We start from the raw sequence: 24448 nt of genomic DNA on the forward strand, positions 1-24448 counted from the left end.
ATTACTAATTTGCCTAGGGTACACAGTAAACGAAAAGAAATCAAAACTAGTGCCCTCCCAAGAGATAATATTCCTGGGTGCAAGCTTAACTACAACTGCCCAGATGGCTTATCTCACGCCAGGCAAACAAAGGCAACTGACTCATTACTTTCAAATGATAGCAACAAAGACCCAACTACCTGCAAGAAAAATTCTGCAGGCTTTGGGCTTCATGGCATCCTGCATCCTGCTAATTCCATATGCAAGACTGCATATGAGGAAGCTACAATGGTATCTAAAAAGTGTTTGGACTCAACATTGCCACAGCCTGGAAACAATAACAACTCTCATTCCCTGCCTGCAACAAGAGTTTCAATGGTGGGCACTGGCCTGTCACCACAACAAGTGACAGCCTTTCACTTTACCCACAGCCAGGCAGACACTAACAACAGATGCATCGGATTATGCCTGGGGGGCACACATGGCGGGAAAATGTATTCAGGGCTTGTGGCCTGCAGACCAAATGCATCTTCATATCAATCAAAAAGAGATGCTAGCCGTACAGAATGCCCTGACAGCCTTCAAGGATCTACTACATCCAGGACAACTATTGCTAAAGACTGACAATACTACAGTCATGTGGTACATTAGCAAGGGGGCACACATTCCTACCCCCTCTGCAGGCAAGCCATGACTTTGTGGAACACAGCACTGACCTGTCAAGTACATCTGCAGGCACAAATCCTGCCAGGAAAGAAAAATACTCTGGCAGACAAACTAAGCAGAAACCTCATGGACCCTCACGAGTGGAAACTAGATCCACAAATCTTCAGCATGATAAGGAAATGGGGATGCCCAGACATAGATCTATTTGCCTCCCCTCACAACTGCCAACTTCAGAGATTCTGCACAAGGACTTGTCACCCACAAGCATGGAAGGTGGATGCTCTATCATTCAGCTGGAAAACCCAAACAGTTTATGCCTTTCCACCACTGCCTCTCCTCCCCAAGGTACTCCTAAATGTCAGACAAGAGAAACCAAAAATGATTCTGATTGCCCCAGACTGGCCACGCCAGCATTGGTACCCAATCCTAAAGAGCTTGTCTCAAGGCCCAGCCTGGACTTTACCTCAAATTCCTCATCTTCTGACCCAACAAAACAATCAGATCCTGCACAGTCAACTCAGAACGTTAAATCTGGCTGCATGGCGAATAATATAACCACTCAGAACACACCTCTCTCTAAAGCAGTTATGGATGTCATTTTGGAAGCCAGGAGGCCCAGCACCAGGAAATCTTATGCAGAAAAATGGAAGAGACTCTGTGCTTGGAACCAGACACAAGGACTTTAACCGCTTGTTCCAAATATTCCTCAGATTTTACAATACCTAACTGTGATGCTGGACAAAGGCCTATCCTTCTCATCAATTAAGATTCATGCCTCTGCCATATCAGCTCATTACAATACGGAACCTCCTGTTTTCTCACATCCACTGCTAAGACAGTACCTCAGAGGGGCAAAAAACATGACCCCCAAGGAGAGCACTGATACCTACTTGGGACCTCAACTTTGTCTTGGAAAAGCTCACACTGCCTCCTTTTGAGCCAGCCAATACAGCTGAGATAAAATTCTTATCATGGAAAACTGCTCTGCTCCTAGCAATAACTTCAGCAAGACGAGTCTCAGAGTTACAGGCATTAATGGCAGTGGAACCTTTTATCATTTTTCATCCGGACAGGGTTTCTCTAAGGACAAATCCAACATTTATGCCAAAGGTAGTATCCAGTGTGGCCCTTAACCAAACCATTCATTTGCCAACTTTTTATCCAAATCCCCAGAATAAAGGGGAGAGACTTCTGCACTCTTTGGACATACACAGGCAGCTACGCTTCTACTTGGACAAAATAAAAACTTTCAGAAAAACTGAGCAACTTTTTGTGGCATATGCTGCAGGATCACAAGGAAAGGCTATTTCAAAGCAGACTATTTAAAAATGGATAGGACACTGCATTCATTTCTGCTATGCACAGCATGGCAAATCAGTGCCTAAGAATATTAGGCCACATTCTACCAGGGCAGCAGTCACATCAGCAGCCTTTCTCAGAGGAGTACCAACCAAGGAAATTTTGGAGGCTGTAACTTGGAGTTCAGTGCACACTTTTACCAAGCACTATCACTTACCTCTTTACTCTAAATCCACTGCCACTGCAGTTCTGCAGGGCCTCATAGCCACTCCTAATCCTATTTAGACCCAGCCGCCCAACCTCAGCTTTGGGATTCAACCCAAGTGTAATGACTGCAACAGTGAAACACGATGAACATAGTACAGTTGTGTACCTACCATAAATGTAGATGTTCGAGTGTATTCACTGTTGCAGTCCAGGTTACCCACCCACCATCCCCCTTTCTTTGCTGGGACTTATCTATACTTCTCTATCCTATACAACCTCTGTGGTGTATTTGTTGTAGATGAAGGTATTGTTTATTTTGGTGTATGTTTTTTATAAGCAATATGTATTGCCTACCTTCTTTGGGGCACCTGACATCTGGGGCAAGAAAAACTGAAGAAAATGGATTCGGCTGCATCTTTTATACCCCTGGCACTCTGACGTCAGGGAAGAGGTGACAGCAACCGACGCCGGACCAGGACTTTGGAATTCAGGCCGACTGCGGGTAGCCTGCCAGCAGGATAACCCAAGTGTAATGACTGCAACAGTGAATACACTCGAACATCTACATTTATGGTAGGTACACAACTGTAATTTCTGAGATGAGTGTGGGTCATTGCTGCCCTACTTTACTTACAAATTGCTACTTATTAAGTTTGTACTGTGATATTTTATTAATTTTTCTCTGTCTATATGTGCAGCTGTTTCCTGCATTGAGAATGAAGCATTGTAATTTTGTTCAGCTACACTGCTGTGTAGTTCTGAATAACAATAAAGATCTTTTTTTTTTTTTTACTTTGACACACGGTGGTGGTGCTGCGGTAGCGTTGTCGCCTCACAGTAAGATGCTGTCCGGTTTGACTCTCAGCTAGGGCGTCTTTTGCATCGAGACATGCGTGAATGGGCATACCTTCGTTGAAGGTTGTGCATCAGGGCTGGTAACTCGGCACGTAAAAATCAACTACCAATCATTAGCGGACCGGAGCTCCGCTGTGGCGACCCCTAGCCGGGAAAAGCCAAAAGACACAACAACAACTTTGACTTGACTTTGACTATATATAGGCTGGAGAAATCACTTCCCCTCTTTTTTTTTTTTTTTTGTTTGCTTTTTTTTTAAGAAAACATGCCACAGGGACTATTCTAGGTCAAGTTACTTCAGTTCAACAACTTTTAAGTCAGGCCAGAGCTGAATCCTGCACTAGGTAACCTAGGCAGTTGCCAAGAGCCAGTGTGTGTGCGCGGGGGGGGGGGGGTTGGCCTGACTTTTCTATAAAAATAGAAATGCATCTTCCATAAATAAAAAAAAAAAATAAGCCCCAGTATTAGGACCTCTCTGTGGAAAACACAGCAAGCATTAAGACCTCTTCTGTATGTCCTAGAAACACAGCAAGCATTAGGGCATTGTGAGAGAAAACAAACAAACACAGCAAAACTTCCATAAGCCCTAGAAGTCTCAGCATTAAAGTAACAACAAAATTCTAAACCACGTGGGATTGAAGTGGAAGATGGCAACGTCTGTGGGGGGAGGTTTGTACATAGTAACAGCACAAATTCATAATGGGAGAGCAAACAGAGCACAGATCTTGTGTGTGTGTGTGTGTGTGTGTGTGTGCGTGTGTATCTGTTTGAAAAATGCCCCATTTAGGGGCACTGTCTAATTAAGTAACTTTGCTCAGCATTAAGCCCTGAACCTTAATAGTTAAGGACAGGAAAGTATTTTAAACCTGCACACCAACTGCCAGGTCCTTTAATTTCATTTCTTTTTAGTTTTTGTAAATCAGTAAGGATTATAGTCTGTCAAGTTAAGTTATAGAATCTCACAGTTGTATCGTTCAGTGCCAGTAGTGCAACAGGCACTTGCTTTTGGTGCAGAAGGATATGAGTTACTCTTCCAACACCAGGTAAACAGGTTGCTGACACTACCATGCAGCATAAGGAGATATGGGTTGCTGCACTCCTGAGTATGTCCTCCTTTGGTTGAGGTGCCTAGTAACTATGAGCTTGTTGGTTTGCCAGGTGATGCCTATTGCATATCAGCACACACTGATTTTTTTTAATGTAACATAGTCAATGTATTCTTCAAAGGTGGCAGGCACTGTAATTTGTAGATGAAACACTGAAATGTAAAGTTGTTTGCCAGCAGCAGCCCCTTCATTAGTTACAGATCTCTTCAATGTGAAATTAACCAGATGTTCCACATTACACAGAAGTGGCTTCTTTGATTGGCTCGTATGCTGGTATACGAGCCAATCAAAAATCACAAATAGCCTGTTTCACCGGGATTTTAACAGGCAGTGTGGGACTCCGGATTGGGCTGCTGATCTCAGGACAGTTCCGCTCAAATAGGGATGTCTGGCAAACATAATATTGGTGGGTTATAATGACAGCAGTTTGAGTTGTCGTTTATGGTTGAAATGTTCTGAAGTGGGTATTTTGTCAGTATTGGTTAACACATTTTGTTTTATTGCTTACTGGAAAAATGTTCAAAACTACAAATTGAAAACATGCTCTAATAAATGGTGTTATAGTAAACAAGGAATCTAATTTTATACAATCAGGATGGTGAATCAAAGAACACATGTATTTATGCATTTAGGCATGGTCCTAAAAGTGTGTGCAGAGGGCCGATGGTTTGAAAACAGCCCAAATGTGCACTTAATCCACCACTGGCCAGATGCATTTTCCACGAATGTAAGTATCAATGCGCTTTCATTGAATGTGAGTTTCAAGAGCAGAGGTTTCGGTTTCATTGAATGTGAGTTTCAAGGGCAGAGTTTACTGTTGCTCGTGCTAAGTCTGTTTTCATTGTGAGACTGTTGTTTTGTGTAGCAAATTGCTACCAGTATTTGTGCTATAAAATCTGAAATAAAAGTTTTGAATTAAATCCAACTATCTGTAATCATTGTAGAAGTGAAGAAGAAAACAATATGCATACTACAGGTTTGAACAGTGCTTATGGTAACTGGGGAGAAATAGCCAAGTAATGGGACACTGGGACGGCTATGGGGGAACTGATCCATTACCCCTGTCTAGAGCCCCGTTTGACTTTTCACCATGATCTGTCTCTGCGTCAGTGTGATGTAATGGGATCCTATCTCGCCTACATTCATAACTGATGGGCTCGGAGCCGATCCATCGGCTCCGACTCGGCCAACTAGTTCACTAGAACGAAGTCTCTTATTGGCTGGGCTACTCCCTATCCCAGGATGCACTACACCTGCTTCCCCAGATCTCATTTGCCGCTTTACAAGCTGGACGTGGTCTCGACTTGGCTGGAGCTAAGTGGTTTCTTTTACCTTTACTGGTCTTTGACCTTGGGGTTTTTCTTCTGAAAATTGTTAAAAACAGCTGTTTTAACAGCTACTCTCTGTAATTTGTGTCTTTGATAACTTTTTTGTGTGTGAAGTGATTTACTGGTATTCTTTGTCGTTGTCGGGCAAGGCCCATTTAAGTTAGAGGGTCTTTGCCCTACTTTTGAGAGTTTGTGTTATTATTTTTCTTCGGGCTAAGCCCGTTTAAATTAGAGGGCTTTTCCCCGTTGTTATTGTTGTTGTGCGTGCTTACTGTGTTCTCTTGTGAGGTAAATCTCCCTCTCAAGAGCTCGTGCCTTATTTCTCGCGCTCTACAGTTGGCGCTAACCTTTTGTTTTTAGACTACCTTTCTTAATGTACAATGTCTAAAGAGCAGAAGTCAGGATTTAAAAAATGCACTCGGTGCAATTACAAAATGTCTATAACAGACAGTCACTCAATATGCGTGTATTGTTTAGGGCCTAAACATCTACAGGAGACATGTAGTGTTTGTCATGCTTTCTCCTCTAGGGTTCTCCAAGAGCGCAAAAATAAACTGATCTTGAAGGGCCTTATTAAGCCCTCTTTCGAGGAAGCTTTAGATTCTCCTGTTACCTCTAAAAAGAAAAGATCGTCGGCTCCGACAAGTCCCTCGGAACCGACTGCTAAAAAGCAAAAGTCGACCTCTTCTTCCTCGGCTCCACTGACTTCGGGGCCAAGGGTCGAAGGGTCTGCCTCGATGCCTCTTTCCTCGGCTCCATTACTTCTGGAGCCGCAGGTTGGAGTATCGAGAGGCAAATCACCTCCATCGGTTCCAATGGTTTCGGAGCCGGTGGAGGTGTGCAGCTCAGACTCTTCCCCCTCGGCTCCGAAGCAAAAAGCTCCTTCGGCGCCGATGGTGGTCCATGCTGTGGTGGAATCGGCGCCGATAGTGTTGGAGCCCTTTCGGAGCCGGTCCTCTACTCTCTCGGAGCCGAGAGGAAAGTCTTCTCGTCTGTCTACCTCCTCTAAATCTTCAAAACTTTCTGATTCGGATCTGGATAGGGTGATACAGAGGCTTTTCCAGTCTCCAGTTTTTGCTCAAATGGTCTCGGCTCCAGCCCAGTTGGCTTCGGAGCCGATCCCCCCTCCGAAACATTCGATTCCTCCTCCAACCTCCTCGGAGCCGTTGGAGTCGGTGATGGTGGAGCAGTGCGGAGCCATACGGTCGGAACCGAGACCCCTTCGAGGTCTGTCGGCACCGACTATGGTTCCTACCCTGTCCTCGGGTTCAGGGTTTGGTACTGGGACTTCCTCAGCCGGGCCCGAAGGGAACACTTTGGGGCTGGGTGCTTCGGTGCCTAGTCTTCCCCTCGGAGCATCGGCTGCTGGAATTCCCAGTGCCATCGTGGCCTCTAGACCAGTGATCTCCATGGAGTCTGGAGGTCCGGCCTTTGAGGCCATGAGGAGCATGCTGGCCATGCCCTTGCCGGCTCAGCAGGCTTCTACCTCACCGTCCCTAGACCTGGAGACTGGTGCTTCTGCTGTGTTGCAGTCCCCCGGCAGCAGGGCCCCAGGGCCTGTGGATACCCCCATTGGGGGTTCCCTTCTTCCGGGGGGTCCGTCCGAAACTGCTTCGGACGAGCCCCCACGGAAGAAATTGTGCAAGAGGAAGCACATGGACTCCCAAGATGAGTCTGTTACATCGGATACTGACCTCGATGATGCGGAAGGGTCCCCCAAATCATCTTCGGATGATATCTCTTTCTCAGATATCCTGGAGATTCTGAGACAGAGAGGAGATTGGCAGGCCAAAACCCCTTCAGCTGAGGAGTCGGTCTTCCTCAAGGCCTTCGGGGCCCAGCCTTCCGCCTCCTGGGTGTCTCCGCCCTTCGATGAACTCCTTGATTTGGTTTCTCGAAGGGCGTGGCAACACCCTGATTCTGTGGAACCGGTGCCTGCGAGACCTAATAAGTTTCTTTCAGCCCCCCCCCCCCCAGAAGGAATTTCTGACGAAAGGTGTTCCCGTAGATGCTATGGTGGTGGCTTCTGCCACACAGCAGGACGTGGCAGAGGCTTCAACGTCTATCCACCCTCCTAATAAGGATTCCAGGAGCATGGATAGGTACGGGAAGCGTACCCTGTCTTCAGCGGCCTTTACCTTACGGTCGCTGAACTATTTATGTCATTTTACCAGGCTCCAAAGGGACCTCCTTAAAGAGCTAAGTGACTCCCTCACTGGTAATCTACCTGAGGCGCTAGCCCCTACTGTTGGCGCCCAGATGACTACCTTGTTCTCCATTGTAAACTCGTCCATGAGGCTCATTTCGTATGCGGCCGAAGGGGCTAGTAGAGCAGTGGGAACAGGCGTAGCCCTCAGGAGACACGCCTGGTTACGCTTGTGTTCATTTGCGGAGGCCTTCAAGTCTTCCTTCGCCGACACCCCCTTTGATGGGTCATCTTTGTTTGGACCCAAGGTGAAGGACACACTAACTCGGTGCGAGCAGGAGGGCAAGACCTTGACTGCCATTGTGGCCCGCTTTTCCGCTCCTTCTAGGCCTTACCCCAAGGTCCAGAGAGGAGGGAAAATGTGGTTCGGAAAATCTCAGAGGTCTTTCCCTACTCCACCCAGTGATTCCCCCTCCAGAGGCAGGGGGGGGGGAATTCAGGAAGACGCCGCCCAGTGATTCCCCCTCCAGAGGCAGGGGGGGGGGGATTCAGGAAGACGCCGCCCCAGAGGCGGCAGAGGCCCCCGTAATTCTGGAGACCATGATTCCTTTCTTGGTTCTTCCTACAATCAGCGTCCCTGAGTTGTTGCCCGACTGTGCAGCTCCGGAGCCAGTCGGGGGTCATTTTGCGGAGCACCCACAAGCTTGGGAATCTATAACAAGCGATCAGTGGGTGCTTTGGATTATTACCGGAGGCTATCTCATCCCCTTCAACAAGCCCCCCCTTTCCTTAAGGGTAATCCTGGACGTGCCACCCAGTCAGCGGGATCAGGCAGCAATAGAGATTTCAAAGCTGCTAAAAAAAGGAGCCATCCAGCCTGTCCCCACCGACCAGATCGGATCAGGAACTTACTCAAGATTATTTTTGGTGCCAAAAAAGACAGGGGACTTCAGGTCCATTTTGGACCTCAGTTCATTGAATCGTTTTGTGGAAAAGTCCAAATTCCGAATGGTCACCCTTCAATCCATTCTTCCACTGCTGGAGAAGGATGCATGGATGTGCTCCATAGATCTCCAGGACGCTTACTATCACATTCTGATAGCTCAAGAGTCCAGGAGACACTTACGCTTCCGCCTCGGAGTCAGTCATTTCCAATTCCGAGCACTGCCCTTTGGTCTCACCACAGCCCCCAGGGTGTTCACCAAGTGTCTGGCAGTGGTGACTGCTCACCTGAGGAGTCTAGGATTCCAAGTTTTTCCATATCTGGACGACTGGCTCCTTACTGCCACCTCCGAGCATCTACTATTTCAGGCGCTCAACGCCACGTTCACCTTGGGCCGTTTCTTGGGGATTACGTTCAATTGGCAAAAATCTGTACTACAGCCATCTCAGCGTATTACTTTTATAGGCGCAGACTTAGATACAAAAAGGATGTGCGCCTTCTTACCGGCGGCAAGAATTCAGGTTCTGCAAAACCAAATCAAATCCTGTCTCCCCCTATCAAGAGCTCCGGCCCATCTGATCCTACAACTGTTGGGCTCGATGGCGTCAACTATACTCCTAGTCCCCTTAGCCAGACTTCACATGCGAATTTTGCAATGGCTCCTATCGGTTCAGTGGTCCTATCAGGAACTCCCCTTGAACCATTTAGTCATGATCACGGAGAGTTGCCGTCGGGATCTGCGTTGGTGGCTCCTCCAATCCAATCTCGACCAGGGGCGACCCTTTATCCCTCAACCCCCTGTTGCCACTGTGACCACGGACGCCTCCCATGTAGGGTGGGGGGGTCATTACCTGGACAGGTCGGTCCAAGGCACATGGTAAATCCAGGAAACGCATTTGCATATCAATATCCTGGAAATGAGAGCGGTTTTTCCACGCATTTGCATATCAATATCCTGGAAATGAGAGCGTTTTTTTTGGTACTTCAAGCTCTCCATCACGCTGTCCCGCAAGGTCCGATTGCTATCCTATCCGACAACATGTCGGTGGTTTGGTATATAAACAAGCAAGGTGGAACCAGGTCTTACCCACTGTGCAGAGAAGCCATGAGACTTTGGCACTGGGCGGTAGCTACCAACTGCTTTCTAGTGGCAACGCACATACCGGGGAAATCCAATGTGATTGCGGACAGATTAAGCAGGACCATCCTGTTACCCCACGAGTGGTCCCTCAACCAGAGAGTGGCTGCGAAAATCTTCGCCAAATGGGGCCTCCCTTGCTGCGACCTGTTTGCCAGCCCCCACAATGCGAAGTGCAGAGAGTTCTTCACGCTGATCCCCTCCCAGGGACAGATTCCCAGGGACGCTCTGACCCACATTTGGCCCCCCGGTCTTCTTTATGCCTTCCCTCCGGTTCCCCTCCTACCGAGGGTGATACAGAAGGCCATTTACCTGGAGAGCGAGATGATTTTGATTGCCCCGCACTGGCCTCGTCAAGTTTGGTTTCCTTTCCTACAGAGGCATGCGATAGAAGGTCCATGGTTTTTGGACCCAGTGCCGGACCTGTTGACTCATCAGTCAGGACGACTTCACCCGTCTCTCAGGTCATTGAAGTTGGCGGCATGGTTACTCCACTTCCATCCTTAGTCAGAGATAATTCCCTTTCTCCGGGGGTGATCCACATATCTTCTTCTCATAAACCTTCCACTGTCAGACTTTATTCCAGCAAGTGGAAAAGGTTCGCCTTCTGGGCTCAGCAACGAGGTATAGACCCCCTTACTGCCCCAGTATCGGAGGTTCTGAATTTCTTGGCCTCTCTTTTTCAGTTGGGCTCTTCAGTTTCCACGATTAAGGTTCAGCTAGCGGCTATCTCTAATTTTCATGCTTCTGTTGAACCTTCATTGATGTCTCACAAACTTTGTAAGGCTTTCCTTAAAGGAGCATGGCTCCTTAGGCCTCCAATATCTCACCCTGTCCCCCCTTGGGACCTAAATCTGGTTCTTGCTGCCTTAACTGCCCGCCCTTTCGAACCAGCTGCTACCTGCGATTTGAAATTTCTGTCCTGGAAAACGGCCTTTTTAGTGGCCATAACTTCGGCCAGGCGGGTTTCAGAACTTCAAGCTCTTTGTTCTGATCCTCCCTATTTGATTTTTCACAAACATAGAGTGTCCTTGAAATTAAATCCCTCCTTTTTACCAAAGGTAGCTTCTTCTTTCTGTATTCAACAAACTATAGAGCTCCCTGTATTTTTCCAGAGTTCTCTAATAACGCAGAATATATCTTTCATCAATTGGACGTCCATAGACAACTGCGTTTTTATTTGAATAGAACCGCTCAGACGCGGAAATCAAATCAACTGTTTGTTTCCTTTGCAATAAACAAATTGAGTCAACCAGTAGCTAAAACCTCCATAGCTAAATGGATTAAGGATTGTATCTCTTTCATTTATTCACAGGCTAACAAAGAGCTTCCCTTTCCAGTCAAGGCTCATTCTACCAGGGCAATAGCTACTTCTGTAGCTTTTCACTCCAAATTATCAATAGATGATATTTGTGCTGCGGCTACCTGGACTTCTCCGCACACTTTCATTTCTCATTACAAATTGGATCTGGTGTCTCGAGGCAGGGCTTCCTTTGGTTCCACAGTTCTCAGGAGTGTTTTCCAATGAGCCACCCGGGATTTAGGTGCTAGGGACGCTGTCCCATCAGTTATGAATGTAGGCGAGATAGGATCCCATTACATTTTTTAGTTATGTACTTACCATAACTTCGGATGTATGGGATCCATCTCGCCTACATTCATACATACCCACCCTCCTTCCCCCTTCCATTGGGATTTAGAGAAGATGTAGTTCCATTTGGAGATCTTCTCTTGAAGAACTTTAGTTGGTTGTAGTGACTACTATTTTTTTTCTGTGTTTGCATGTATGTATGAAAGCGAACAAACAAGATCTGGGGAAGCAGGTGTAGTGCATCCTGGGATAGGGAGTAGCCCAGCCAATAAGAGACTTTGTTCTAGTGAACTAGTTGGCCGAGTCGGAGCCTATGGATCGGCTCCGAGCCCATCAGTTATGAATGTAGGCGAGATGGATCCCATACATCCGAAGTTATGGTAAGTACATAACTAAAAGTTCCTGCAGTTTCCCAATGGAACTTAAGGTACTATTGAGAATGGCAGTTGTATCAATGTAATTTAAGTAAAAAAAAAAAAAAAAGAATGACACCCACGCAAAAATTGTTTCCTGTGCAAAGGGTTTGCCCTTTGCAACCTTCACTTGTGTAATAAAATCAACTTTGAGGTAAGTATACCTTCAGTTGATTTGGAGACCACTTCCTCCATACAGCACGTCATCAGGAATATCCAGTTTCAAAAATATGTTCCTTTTGTACACTTCCCCAGTCAGCCGTCATACTGCTTTTTTCACATTTACTAGACAGGAAGAGAGTTCAGAATTTCAGAAACAAGGAAAAGAGAGGGGAGTGTGGGTGGTGTTCTCCTTGGGGAAAGGGTGGAGCAAGACACATGCAACAATCCATTGGAGCAGGGATACCGTTATGTAAGCTCATGGGGGCAGAATTTTGGCTCAGAAAAACACTGGCGGTAGCCCTTACTAACAAGTGCAAAGGAGCATGCACTTGAAGGTGGAAGGCTTTATACATCCTCATAATGATGATGTGGGTAATTACCTGCCCACACACACTTAGGAGGTGGCGTTAAGGCATTCATTTATCCTCATAATAGTGATGCCAGCAAGGACACAAGCAACCCTTATGGCAGCATTAATGACCACTTTTCTGGTAGTCTGTCACATACTTGGTTCTGAGGACTCCTCACAACAAAGGATTGAATGGGTGTGAACCCAATTGAGGAGGTTTGATGGTCAGTTGATGGGAAGGGCTAAAACATTGTTTGCAACAGCTTCTGTCCTTCTGCAACAGGTGGCCTGGATTTCAACTGTACATGTGTAGTACGCTGCTTGCATGTTCCACTTTGAGTTCCCATGAAAAGTTTCTTACGTTTTAGCGAGGAAATGGCATTTCTAATTTACTTCCTTGACATCTGACTTTTCTGCTTTATATTATTTATGAAGTGCTCAGCTCAGTATTCGCTTAACTCAGAATCATAGGTGTTCATCATTGCCCTTATCTGGATGTCTGTCTTCTGCAGTAGACTTAATTTTCATCTCAAAGCATAAATGCTAACAAGTCTATGTTTGTGTGCAGATTGTGTGTGACATGCAATCTAGAAGAAAATGAACTACACTATTTAGATTAGAAGTACAAAATCTTATTTGGCTAAATGGTAAATATTTTCTGTTTGGTGCCAGTCTGATGACTTGGAGCTTTTTTCTTTTTGTGTACTTTGTCTGCTACAGGTTGCTTTTGTTTTTTTAATACTGGTTTTTCATATTTTAAGACAAAACACGTTTATGCCACATTCAGACAGTGGGCATACTAGTAATCAATATTAAATTTTGAAAGAATTCTAAATTAATAGTTGAACAGTCATCTGGAGGATGTCTTCTTTGGCTGTGGGATAGCTATCTTTCTAACAACTTTGCTTTTGTTTCTTTAGGAAAAATCTCATCTTCAGGTTAAGGATGAACTGGAAAAGAAAGTAAAATCTGCAGTTAAGGAAATAAATCAGCTTGAAAGTTCTCTGCAGAAGAAAGAAGAGGTGAGAATTTTCCCAACTCGGAATAGCAAGTATTTGGTCACAGTAAAATGTCAGTGTTGTATTTTCAGACTCATTTATATGTTTTGATTTAAATTGTTGCACATTTTAATCTGTAAAGAGAATAGCAGAAGAGAAATAATCAGCCCAGTGGCACAGATGGGGAATTAACATCTGCAGTGATGGTCAGGAGTGAGCCATCATTTTTGAAATTATACATTGTCTCTCTGAACAGAAACTGTATGTTGCTCTCCTGGAAGCTTTCCTCAGACTGGAGAATGCTAACATCTCAGTTCCTGAAGTATGGTTCACAGCTACAGAAAGCACTCCAGCAGTGCATGGCTATAGCATCTTTCATATGTTCTGACCACCCAATGAACATGAAAGAGCAAAAGGCAGAGGCATATCTATCTACATATGGCTAAGTACACCTCAAGGCTGGTCAAACCATATTGCATGCTTGAGCTACTCCATATCCAACTAACCATGGGAAAAAATCCATTACCATATTCTTGGTAGCTACAGGTCCCCCACAATGAACCAGGAAACCCATACATCATATCTGAAGTAATTAGAATCGCTCATCATCTAGCTCAGTACCTTACTCATGGGTGATTGTAAGTACCCCTCCATTAATTGGGAGGCATACATGACCACTAAGATGCAGGCCTAAAAGATTTGTTACCTTTGTAAATTCAAATGCCCTAAAGCAGCTAGTCTGTACTCCTGCTAGGGGAATAAATATCCTAGATCTGGTACTCACAAGTATGGGAGAGCACTGCACACCCAAATGTGATGTCCTCACTTGTAAGATCAGATCACAAAGCAGTCTCCCTTGAAATAAAGGTAAAACTACCCCCTCCCCACTACCTAACCCCAAAAACTGTAAAACCTCTCTGAGGTAAATTATCCCCCTATTAAGGGATGGCATAGCTAGTTTCCAAGCTCCCTCAAATCCAGAAAATAAAAGCGTATGCAGAGACATACACAAAGCCCTATACTACCATATAAATAACTACATAGAAACGTCAGTACTAGACCAAAATAAACCCAGGTCAAGCCACAAAAACAAGCCACCTTGATGGATCCCTGGTATTAATAGGTTGCACTGTAAAAGAAAGAAAATTCTTTCCAGTAAGAGGGAATGTGCACATCAGAGCAAAAAGTCCCTCTCTTGTCTGAACAAGCGAATCAGGAGAACTAGTCATGTCTCTGAAAGCAGACTTTGAAGTAAAAATAGCCGCCAAAGCTAAGGATAGGCATAAGGCATTTTTAGTTATGTCCACAGTCTTAAGGGCAACACCCAACAATGTGAGGAATTATTTGTAGATGGCATTATCTTTACTCAGCCAGAATTTATAGCAAATCTGCTGGCTGATAAATTCATCTCATATTTCACCTCCCCATCACCCCCAGTTCTCTCCCAAGAAATACCTTCTACCACTTCATTGCCAGTTGTCACTAAAGAAGAGTTTGCCACTGCAGTGTCTAAAGCTAAAACCACATCATCAGTGGGGCCTGCCAGTATACCAGGGTGCCTCTTAAACAGCTTACAACAGGACTTATCAGGCCCAGTAGGATCTATGTTTAACCACAACATATGGACTGGCTTTGTCCCAGTAGAGTGGAGTGGACAGCAACAGTCATCCCTCTACATAAAGGGGGACCACTTACTGATCCAGGAATTTACAGATCCATAAGTTTAACTAGTCTTGTATGCAAGGCCATGGAAAGAATAATTATGAACCTGATAATAATAACACAGGAAACCTCCAAACACTGAACCTGACCCAATTTGGCTTTGTCAAGGGCAGGTCATGCCAACTGAACCTGCTGGATTTCGTTAGAAAGTCACAAAGGCCATGGATGAGGGTAATAGTACATACCACCTATACTGACCTGGCCAAGGCATTTGACATAATTCCCCACTCAGGGATTATAAGTAAGCTCTCAAAACTGGGCATAAATTCCTATGTCTCCAGATGGATAGCCAGTTGGGTCATGGAGAGGACACCTGGTTAAAGTCGATGAATCCAGATCCAGCAAGATGCCATTTACTGGTAGTGTGACACAGGGCTCGGTGCTTGGACCTCTTCTGTAAAGTCAAGGCTAATGTGGAAGGCTCTGGATGACAAAGTTTTCTGACAAGCTCATGCTGGAGGCAATTATTGAGTCCTCATAACAATGTAGATATCCTTCAGGAATGTCTAGATCATACAAATGATTGGGGCCAGAACCATGGCCTAAAACTAAATGTGGAAAAAATTCATTATCATACCCTTTGGGAAGGCCGATACCCCTGCAGATTAAAACATCAACAGCATACGCCAAGAGTAGACTCAGATGTGAGAGATCTAGGTACACAGAAAGACAGTAGCCTGAACTTTGACCACCATGTGTCCAGAGTGGTGAGGAAGTCCTATGTGGAAGAACTTATAAGTAAAGGTATGGCATCCAGATCCTAGGAAATTATAGTCCCCCTGTACGCAGTCCTCATTAGACCAATAAGCAAGTACAGTACATCATTTGGCATGTAGTTGACTAGGCACTTACAGCAGCTGATGCGACCTCAGAGGACCTCACAAATTAAATGTATGGTGTAAACAGCATGTCATATATGGACAGACTAAAAGCCCTAACCCTTTACTCTGTCCACAGTGGTATAGAAAGGCTGTGTTTTGCACCTCATAAGTCAGGCCATTGTACTCAAATCTGAGGATGATACAGCATTGTGACCTAGAAGGCACTCACAAATCCAGCCCTGATGGAGGTGCTGCACATTCGCAAGTCAAACAGCAAGAGGGTCACTCAGTCTAGGGATCTAAACTAAGTAGTCAGCAGCTCAAAAAACGCTGGAGACAGATGTGTGTCTCAGAGATTACCCCATCTTTGGAACAGGCTTCCCATTTCTGTTAAGCAGAGCCCTTCCCTAGCCCTTTTCAAATGCAGTTTGGCTCAATGGGTGGGGAATTGAAAACTCACACTTGGGGGTAGCACTTATGACCCTTATGGACAGAGGCAGTTCTAAGACATTCAACACATAGGCGTGAACCAGTGCCATCATCCTGACCTCAAGGGGCCATATATTGGGTAAAATCGAGTAATATTGGTTAGGCTTGTAAGGGCTCTTAAGCCATTAGCCTAGTAATCTCCTACGTACCCCCACCTGAGACACTACAGGTACAACATGGATTTAGACAAGTCACAGTTTTGAGGTGTTTGTTCATGGTGTCAAAGTAGAAATTGTGGAGAATCATTAGTACATTAACAGGTAGTTGATTCCACAGGAGTTTTCTCTGCACAGTCCAAGCTACAGACCGTGGTATATGGTTGCAATGAGTCTATGTGGCAATTAACATTATATAACTAAGAAGAGTGCAATGCATCAATATACTAGTGACATTACCCAGAGGAGGAGGAGGACCCTGAAGATCCACACTACAAATAATGCAGACACGAGCTGGCATTTGGTTACTTTGTATTAATGTGACAAGTCGCATTGGACAGTTGTAACAAGTCTCAAGGTAGCCAGTGCAGCAGAGGGCCATTCAAAACACAGCACTACCTACAGCTGTAGTTAATTGGAAATTCTTATTAAATACCTCAAGTACAGACTTCAGTTCAGCATATCTACTTGTGTCTTGCAGAGTAGTCTTGCAGAGTCTCAGTACATGCAGCACTTGGTTCCATTCACATGTTTGCTACTGGAATTATACTTTTCTGTCATAAAATCACTGATTGCAGTACTGGAAATGTTTTTCATTCAGTTTGATAGGGTTAAAATTGTATAGTCTGATAGCAGTGCATCTTACCGAAAAGGATGGATAGAAGAGGGTGAAAAATACAAGAATGTTGTATTAGATCTGGACTTTGATATGAGAAGATATATTTTAGAGATATACTAAAGCCCTGGACATTTTCCTTAGTTAAAAAAAAGAGGTTTCTTAGATACTTTAGTGACCTACTATTCTGGCAATTTGTATTTTATGTGAAATTCCTGTAAGTAAATGAATGTATCTGTAAATGTTTAGATTTTTTGAAGTTAAAAATCAAAAAGAACCTTCTTGATTATAAATATGAATTGGTATGAAGAATGGAGCAAGGATTAAACTTTATGTAGTTGTGGCTATAAGGATGAGAGAACATATCACATCATTACGTTTTGTACATGGTTTAAAGAAAATGGTTTCATATACTGGTTGTAGTCTTAAAGACCTTTGGAAGAAACAGAGTAATGTACAGTTCAGGCTGCAGACACTGATGTATGGTTACAGTGTGCCTATGTGACCATGCCTAGAGCATTTTGGGTATAATAATATAATTAGTTCAGTTACTGGAGCTGTGAAAATAATTGTCCTAAATATTTCCAGTGAATGGGAAAAAGATATCTAGAACCGAGGCATTGTGCTGCTTCCATTCCAGAAGTAGCAGGTCGTAGTTTACCAATCCATGGCATGTTATTGATCCTAAACACTGGTTTTGCACTCAGCTGTTCTCAGTTCTTACAGCAGGAATCTAAAATTCATATGACTCAAAGGTCTCATGAGGTCAACCATGCTCAGCTTAGGGCTGATGACCAAAAAGAAAAAAACTCAAAAACCTGCTGGTTTCACTGTATTAGCTGTAACCTGCTTCACAAATTGTACAAAACAGCTGTAGTGGCATAGAAAACAAAATGCAGTCAACAGTTTTAAGAGCTGCAAAGTACAAATCCCTCAGATACCCACCCCCAATAATGTGCACGAGATGCAATAGTGGCTTTTGCAATTATTCACTAACACTCATCCAGGTATGATACATAAAAGCTACATAACAATACATTTTGCATCAAAACCCCACTGCAAGGCAACCTCTTCCACCTGTACATTCCATGTTGCTTTTCAGTAAGAAGCTTTAAGTTGCACAGTAAGTGTAGGGAAACAAAATCATTTAAGGATGTTGCTGACAACTGTTCTGGTGCATTGAATGTGTATGCAAACCTTTAGAAAAGCAGTGGTTACAAATAAAAAAATAAAAAATAAAAAAAACTTAGTGTGAATACATGAGATGTTCTTACAAGGAAGTTTATGTTCTCTTCATGTGGCAGCCAATCAGCACTGTGAGGTACATATTTGCACCACTTGCAAAACACATTCCCTCCAGATTTTCAGTACCATAATGGCAAACTTTCATTTGCACAATGAAAATAAGATACCCACATAATTTTTAAAGGAAGTTGCCAACTGACTTGTGACAAGTGCCTACGTACAGTGAGTCATAAATATGCAGAAACCAACAAAGTAATACAAACCCTTTAGGCAACCCCCACCCAAACAGGTGAAGTACTGGTAGAATCTAGCTACCCATTTTAATTCTGAGGTCTGTAACTGCGAGCCCCAAAATTATGAAAAAGAAAACCTAAAGGAGAGCAACAAATGTTGAAACTCACTATTCCCTTTATAAATGTTTTTGCAGAAGGGGCAAGCCCTCTACTCTTCCAGTCCTTGTAAATATTAATTCCAAGATCACTGTACATTGAAGTTGGTGGTAGTACTCTGAGATGCATTGATGTCAGATGTACAATATCTGACATCTATTTTTGCATATTTATGCTTACTGTTTGGGAACCCACAGTTGCTGGTCTTGGAATTTCAAATGGTTTCTACAGAATGTGTTGGTATATAGACAGCTAGCAAAAGGTTCTGCTTATTTTGCTGTTTTTATTAATCCCCTTCTCCAAATGTCAACTTTCTTTTAAGTTGGGTAGATAATTTAGAGGCTAGTTTGCCTGCCAGCACTACAACACATCCCAACATTGCACGTGCTTAACTGCAGCCAGTTATTAGCAAAGGCTATACTGTAGACGAAGGTGTACAGCATTTGTTCATAACATTTGACAAGATTGTTTTGACATCACAAAGTATGCACTTCCAAAAAAACTTCAAAACCATTCTTTATTAACTTACCTGCAAAAAGTGATCCAGTTCCCTTCCATCCAACTAAACAGGGCCCTTTTTACTTAGTGGCAGCAAATGCTGTAGTTTCTTCAAAACCAGCCCATGAAAATACAGCATGACTCTTGTCTGAATTTAGATAAGTCCAAGAGTGTGTGAAGGAGAGGGGCACACCGGCAGAAACCATCAGTAAAAAGTCTAAATGCACACCTGCAAAAAGTGTTCAGAATGACCAATCCATAGATAAGATGCAACAGTGCTCAGAGCTACAAGGATAAGCATCTGTCAATGCAGTTTCAAGCATAAGCCATACATTTTTAAATAGTTAATGAACTAAGTGGGGAAAAGCTGACCCATGGGCTTGTCTTACATTGATTTTTAGTAATTTAGCTGCAGGTGAATGTAATTATATGCAGTTCCCTAGCTAGGACCAGTCTGCTACTTGACAGATACAGTTACATAACCTAAGAAACAGAAACTCTCTCTCAGTAACCCCAGTGTCTATGACTAGTAAAATTTGAAACAAATTGCCAAAGATTCCAAAGACAATCACAAGGCATTCTATAGTTATGTCAAGAATCTAAATGGCAATGCTCAGATCTGCTCTGAGCTACAACAGAATGGCATTAAATATACTGATCCCAAGGATATTGCCAATATCCTGGCAGATCGATTTAATGTCAACTTTACCTCCCTCTCACCCCCTAAAGGGCCCATCTCAATAGCAAAAGATTGCCAAATTCCAGTAATCACTGCTATACAGGTAGAAACTGCACTTTCCAAAGCTAAGAATACAGCATCCATGGGACCAGATGACATCCCGGGCTGTGTACTACATGAACTACAGAATGAACTGGCACCTCATCTAAGTGTCATGTTTAATCATAGCCTCACCTCAGGCTTTGTCCCCACCCCTATTTTTTCTGCTGTGTCTTCAGTTGGTATAACTGTTTTTTACAGCTTGCGTGTTATCTAACTCAAGGATCACTTGCATAAAATTAGACCTGTTAGTAACAGCCTACATTTAATTGCTGGAACCTGTGTTCTGAGAGACTGCTTTCCAATCTATTTGCAAATATACAGAGCGGAGCATTTTTTTTGGTTTTAGAGTTTAATTGTTGCTTAGATCTCTTTTGAAACTGTTGTCTCCCTGTTCTGAGAGACTGATTTCCAATCTATCTGCAAATATACAGAGCTGAGTATATATTTTTTTTGGTTTTAGAGTTTGTACTGTTAGTTGTTGCTTAGATCTCTGTAAAAACTGTTTTGTTCTCCCCACCCTCCCCATTTTTGGCTTGTAGTTTAAATTTGGTGGCTTTTGCAGTTGCCCGTCCCACTGTAGATTTGATCTGGGACACACCCCCAGTCTCATCTCTTTACCACATTCTACCTAATAAACTCATTCTGCACTTGTTTTTACTCCTTTTTAATTTAATTTCATTTTTTAACTGTGTTTGGTCTAATATTGCTACATACTCAAGTGTGCTAGCTTGCACTGCATGGGAATTGTTTTTACTACTGTTTTTGCTACTTTTCTGTAAAAAAAAAAAAAAAAAAAAAAAAAACTGTAAGCTTTTTTCCTACATTTCCTGTAACTAGTGTTCCAGATACAGATTTGTTGTATCCAGAACTGTATGTAAGCTTCTGAGCCCCCCCAAGCCTTTCTGTGTTGGAGGGAAGCCTTATAGCTTATCAGTGGGAGTGGGTAAGCACTAGGTAACCTTTCTACCACATGAGTGGTTCTGGCCCAGAAATTGTAGTTATTGGCCGTTTGGGCAATCTCTTCCATCTCTCTCAACTTTCTGATTTGAAAGCCTGAATTTGCACTTGTTTCTGTCCTGTAACTCGTCTAGTGCAGATACAGATTCTTAGTTTTAGCACTTAAATTTGCTTATTCGTGTTCAGCACTTTTTAGAACTTGTAAGCACTAAATAAGCTATTAATTACTATAGCACTCAACGTTCCTCATTATCTACAGGAAAACCGTTTTTGTACTTACTTTTCTCACTTGCTTAGAGAAAAACAGCTCTTGCACTCACTTTCCTCACTTATCTAGAGGAAAATGTTTTTTTATTCAGGCATGTCCAAAGGTCAGCTCCCAGTGGTCTCTCCTGTCTATCTGATGAATCTGGGCATCTCGAGGCAATGTAAAAATTGCCTCATATACATAGACAACCCTCTCCTCCTACCACCCAACACTACAACCTGTGAGAGATGCTCTTTTCTAGCCAAACTGGAGGTAAAGCTCTCTCCAACCAAGACACTTGACAGTCATGAGGAGAAGGTAAACATTTGCACCACGCCACACTCATCACATAGTCTCATTAAATCTACACCACCAAAATCCACACATAGTAACACAAAAACATTCGCGGAGGCTCTCAATAATAATCTGTCTAAGCAACAGAGCCCTCCAAAGCAGAAAAGCAAGCAACCCCCATCCCCCAACACAACCGAAATGACACACAGCCCACAGACTCAGTGTGCCACTCATACACAGCCAATAAGGCAAAACAACATACCCAACACACTAGTCATAGGTGACTCTATAGTCAGGCACATTGATGTCCCACTCGCCAGGCTAAACAAGAAGAAGGTTACTGTCAGCTGCCTGTCGGGTGCCAGGACCCACCACATAACCCACGCACTCAGGTCACTCCACAACAAGTACAAATATGACTCTGTCATTGTTCATGTTGGTGTGAATGACCTGAGACGTACCTCCCTGGACTACATGAAAAGAGACATGGAAGCGCTCTCTGATCTTGTAGCCCAGGCAGGTGTGACCCTAGCCCTGAGTAGCATTCTGCCATAGCCCAGAATTATACCGCAGTACAAGGACAAAATGATTGACTTCAACAATTGTCTAAGCTTCTGGTGTCATTCTAAGGGGATCCAGTATCTGTCTGCTTGGGATGACATGGTCGACAGACCACGATGCTTTGCCACAGGTGGCCTGTACCTGTCGCCCTTGGGATTCCGGATACTGGCTAAGGCTCTTGCTGCCCCTATGGTGCCGTTTTTAGGCAAGGTTCAAATAACAAATTCACCACCGTAACAGGAACAGGCAAGCAAAAACTGAGGGTAATGCTACCCAATGCTTGAAGTCTAAATCTCAAAATGCACTCACTCGAGGCACTCTTTAAAATGGAGAACAACTATATCTGTGCAGTGACTGAGACCTGGTTCAAGGCTCCAGAGAGCACCCCTGCACTACCAGGCTATAACTCATACCACACTTTTTGGCCATGTAACCTGGACCGAAACACCAAAGGAGGAGGTGTGTCCATATTCATTAAGGATATCAACACCTCCAGGCTAGTTGCTCAGCATAATGCATCCGAGATTATCCAAGTGCAGCTAACTCTGGGCAAAACTGCAATCCAAATTGTAGCTTGCTGCAGATCCCTCACCATACCCCAGGATTCCCACTCCTCTTTTCTTGATGTACTGGAAAATATTGGGGTTCAACCAAACACCCTAATAATGGGCGACTTCAACTACCCCACCATTAACTGGGAAAACTACTCATGTATCAACTCCTTAGCTCAACGCTTTCTGGAATTCATAAACTCCAATGCTCTGGATCAACTTATCCACACCCCCACCAGGGGCAACAATATCCTAGACCTAGTCATTACCAAAATGAGTGACCGATGTTCTACAGCTGAAGTCACCTCCTTATTGGTCCGATCCGACCATAAGCTAATCACCCTTGATATCCACATCCTGCCCCCGCCCCCATTAAGGAAACCACAATAAAAAAATTCTCCAAAGCCAACTTCATGCTTCTTAAGACAGAAGTGGTGAACTTCATGATACCCATGCAGACGGACAATACAGTTACAACTGCTGAATCCTACACAATTGCAACTCTGTAAGCACTTACACGAGTGCATGGATTGTGCTATCCCAAACCGAACCAAGATGCTATCGTCCAAAAAAAGGAAGCCAATCTGGTGGTCCCCTGCCATAAACAAACTGTACAACAGAAGGAAGAAACTATTGCAAAAGAGAGTAAAATTCCATGAGTGGAGGAGCTCCCTGGTCAGCGTCAGTAAGAAGCTGAGATCCCTTATCAGATCCTCCAAAGCTAGCTATGAAAACAAAATCGCCACTAATTCTAAGGACAACCACAAAGCATTCTATAGCTATGTCAAGAATCTCTGTGGCAACACCCAGATCTGCTCTGAGTTGCAGCACAACGGCACGAAAATTACAGAACCAACTGATATTGCCAACATTCTGGCAGATAGGTTCAGTGCTAACTTTACCCCCTCAAAGGACCCATATCTATACACAACTACGCAGGTATAAGCTGCACTCTCTAATGCCAAAAACACAGCATCCATGTGACCAGACAACATCCCAGGCTGCATTTTACACGAACTTCAGAACGAACTGGCTCCCCACTTAAGCACCATGTTCAATAATAGCCTCTCATCAGGCTTTGTGCCCACTGAATGGCGCACAGCAACAGTTATCCCACTCCACAAAGGGGGTGCCACCACTGATCCCGGGAACTATCGACCTATTAGCCTGATGAGCCTGGTCTGCAAGGCCATGGAACCTATCATCATGAAACTCATAAACAAAGACATTGGTAACCTCCAAACTCTGGATCCCACCCAGTTCGGGTTTGTGAAAGCCAGATCATGCCTCCTGAACCTGATCGACTTCTTTGAGGCAGTCACCAAAGCCGTAGATGATGGTAAGGTGGTTCACACAGCCTATCTTGACCTCGCCAAGGCTTTCAACACCATCCCCCATTCTGGAATTATAGCTAAACTCACTAAACTAGGTATAAATCCCTACGTCACAAGATGGGTTGCCATCTGGCTCACTGATAGAACCCACACTGTAAAAGTTGTAGACTCCAAATCTGACCTCAAAGCAGTGACAAGTGGAGTACCACAGGGTTCCGTCCTGGGACCTGTCCTGTTTGGTATGTACTTCTCTGAAGTACAGGCGAACACAGAAGGCCTCTGGCTAATGAAGTTCGCAGATGACTGCAAACTAGGAGCCATAGTCAAGTCCCCAAATGATGTGGACATCCTACAGAAGGGCTTCGCTGAGACAGATGCCTGGTGTAAGAGCCATGGCCTCAATCTCAATGCCAAAAAGTGCAGCGTCATCCCCTTTGGTAAAAACTGTGTACCCATGAACTATCACGTAGGCAGCAATCGACTTAACACCGAATGTATGATGAGACCTTGGGACCCAGGTGGTCAGTAGTCACTCCTTTGATAGTCACATCACCACAGTAGTCAGGAAGTCCTTCTACGTGGTACACCTCATCATAAAAGGGTTCTCA

The 24448-nt window shown here is 44.1% G+C and overlaps 1 protein-coding gene across 1 annotated transcript in view; it reads left to right on the forward strand.

Annotated features, from left to right (window-relative positions):
* Positions 1 to 24448, forward strand: part of EEA1 (early endosome antigen 1) — a 1728461-nt gene that overhangs the window by 1291803 nt on the left and 412210 nt on the right. The window contains exon 21 of the mRNA XM_044087190.1: positions 13103 to 13204. Within this exon, the coding sequence (XP_043943125.1) occupies positions 13103 to 13204 (102 nt within the window). The remainder of the gene's footprint in view (positions 1 to 13102; positions 13205 to 24448) is intronic.

This window comes from Protopterus annectens, chromosome 11.part0 (assembly GCF_019279795.1).
Source record: "Protopterus annectens isolate FY-2018-M chromosome 11.part0, PAN1.0, whole genome shotgun sequence".
Classification (NCBI taxonomy): Eukaryota; Metazoa; Chordata; order Ceratodontiformes; family Protopteridae; genus Protopterus; species Protopterus annectens.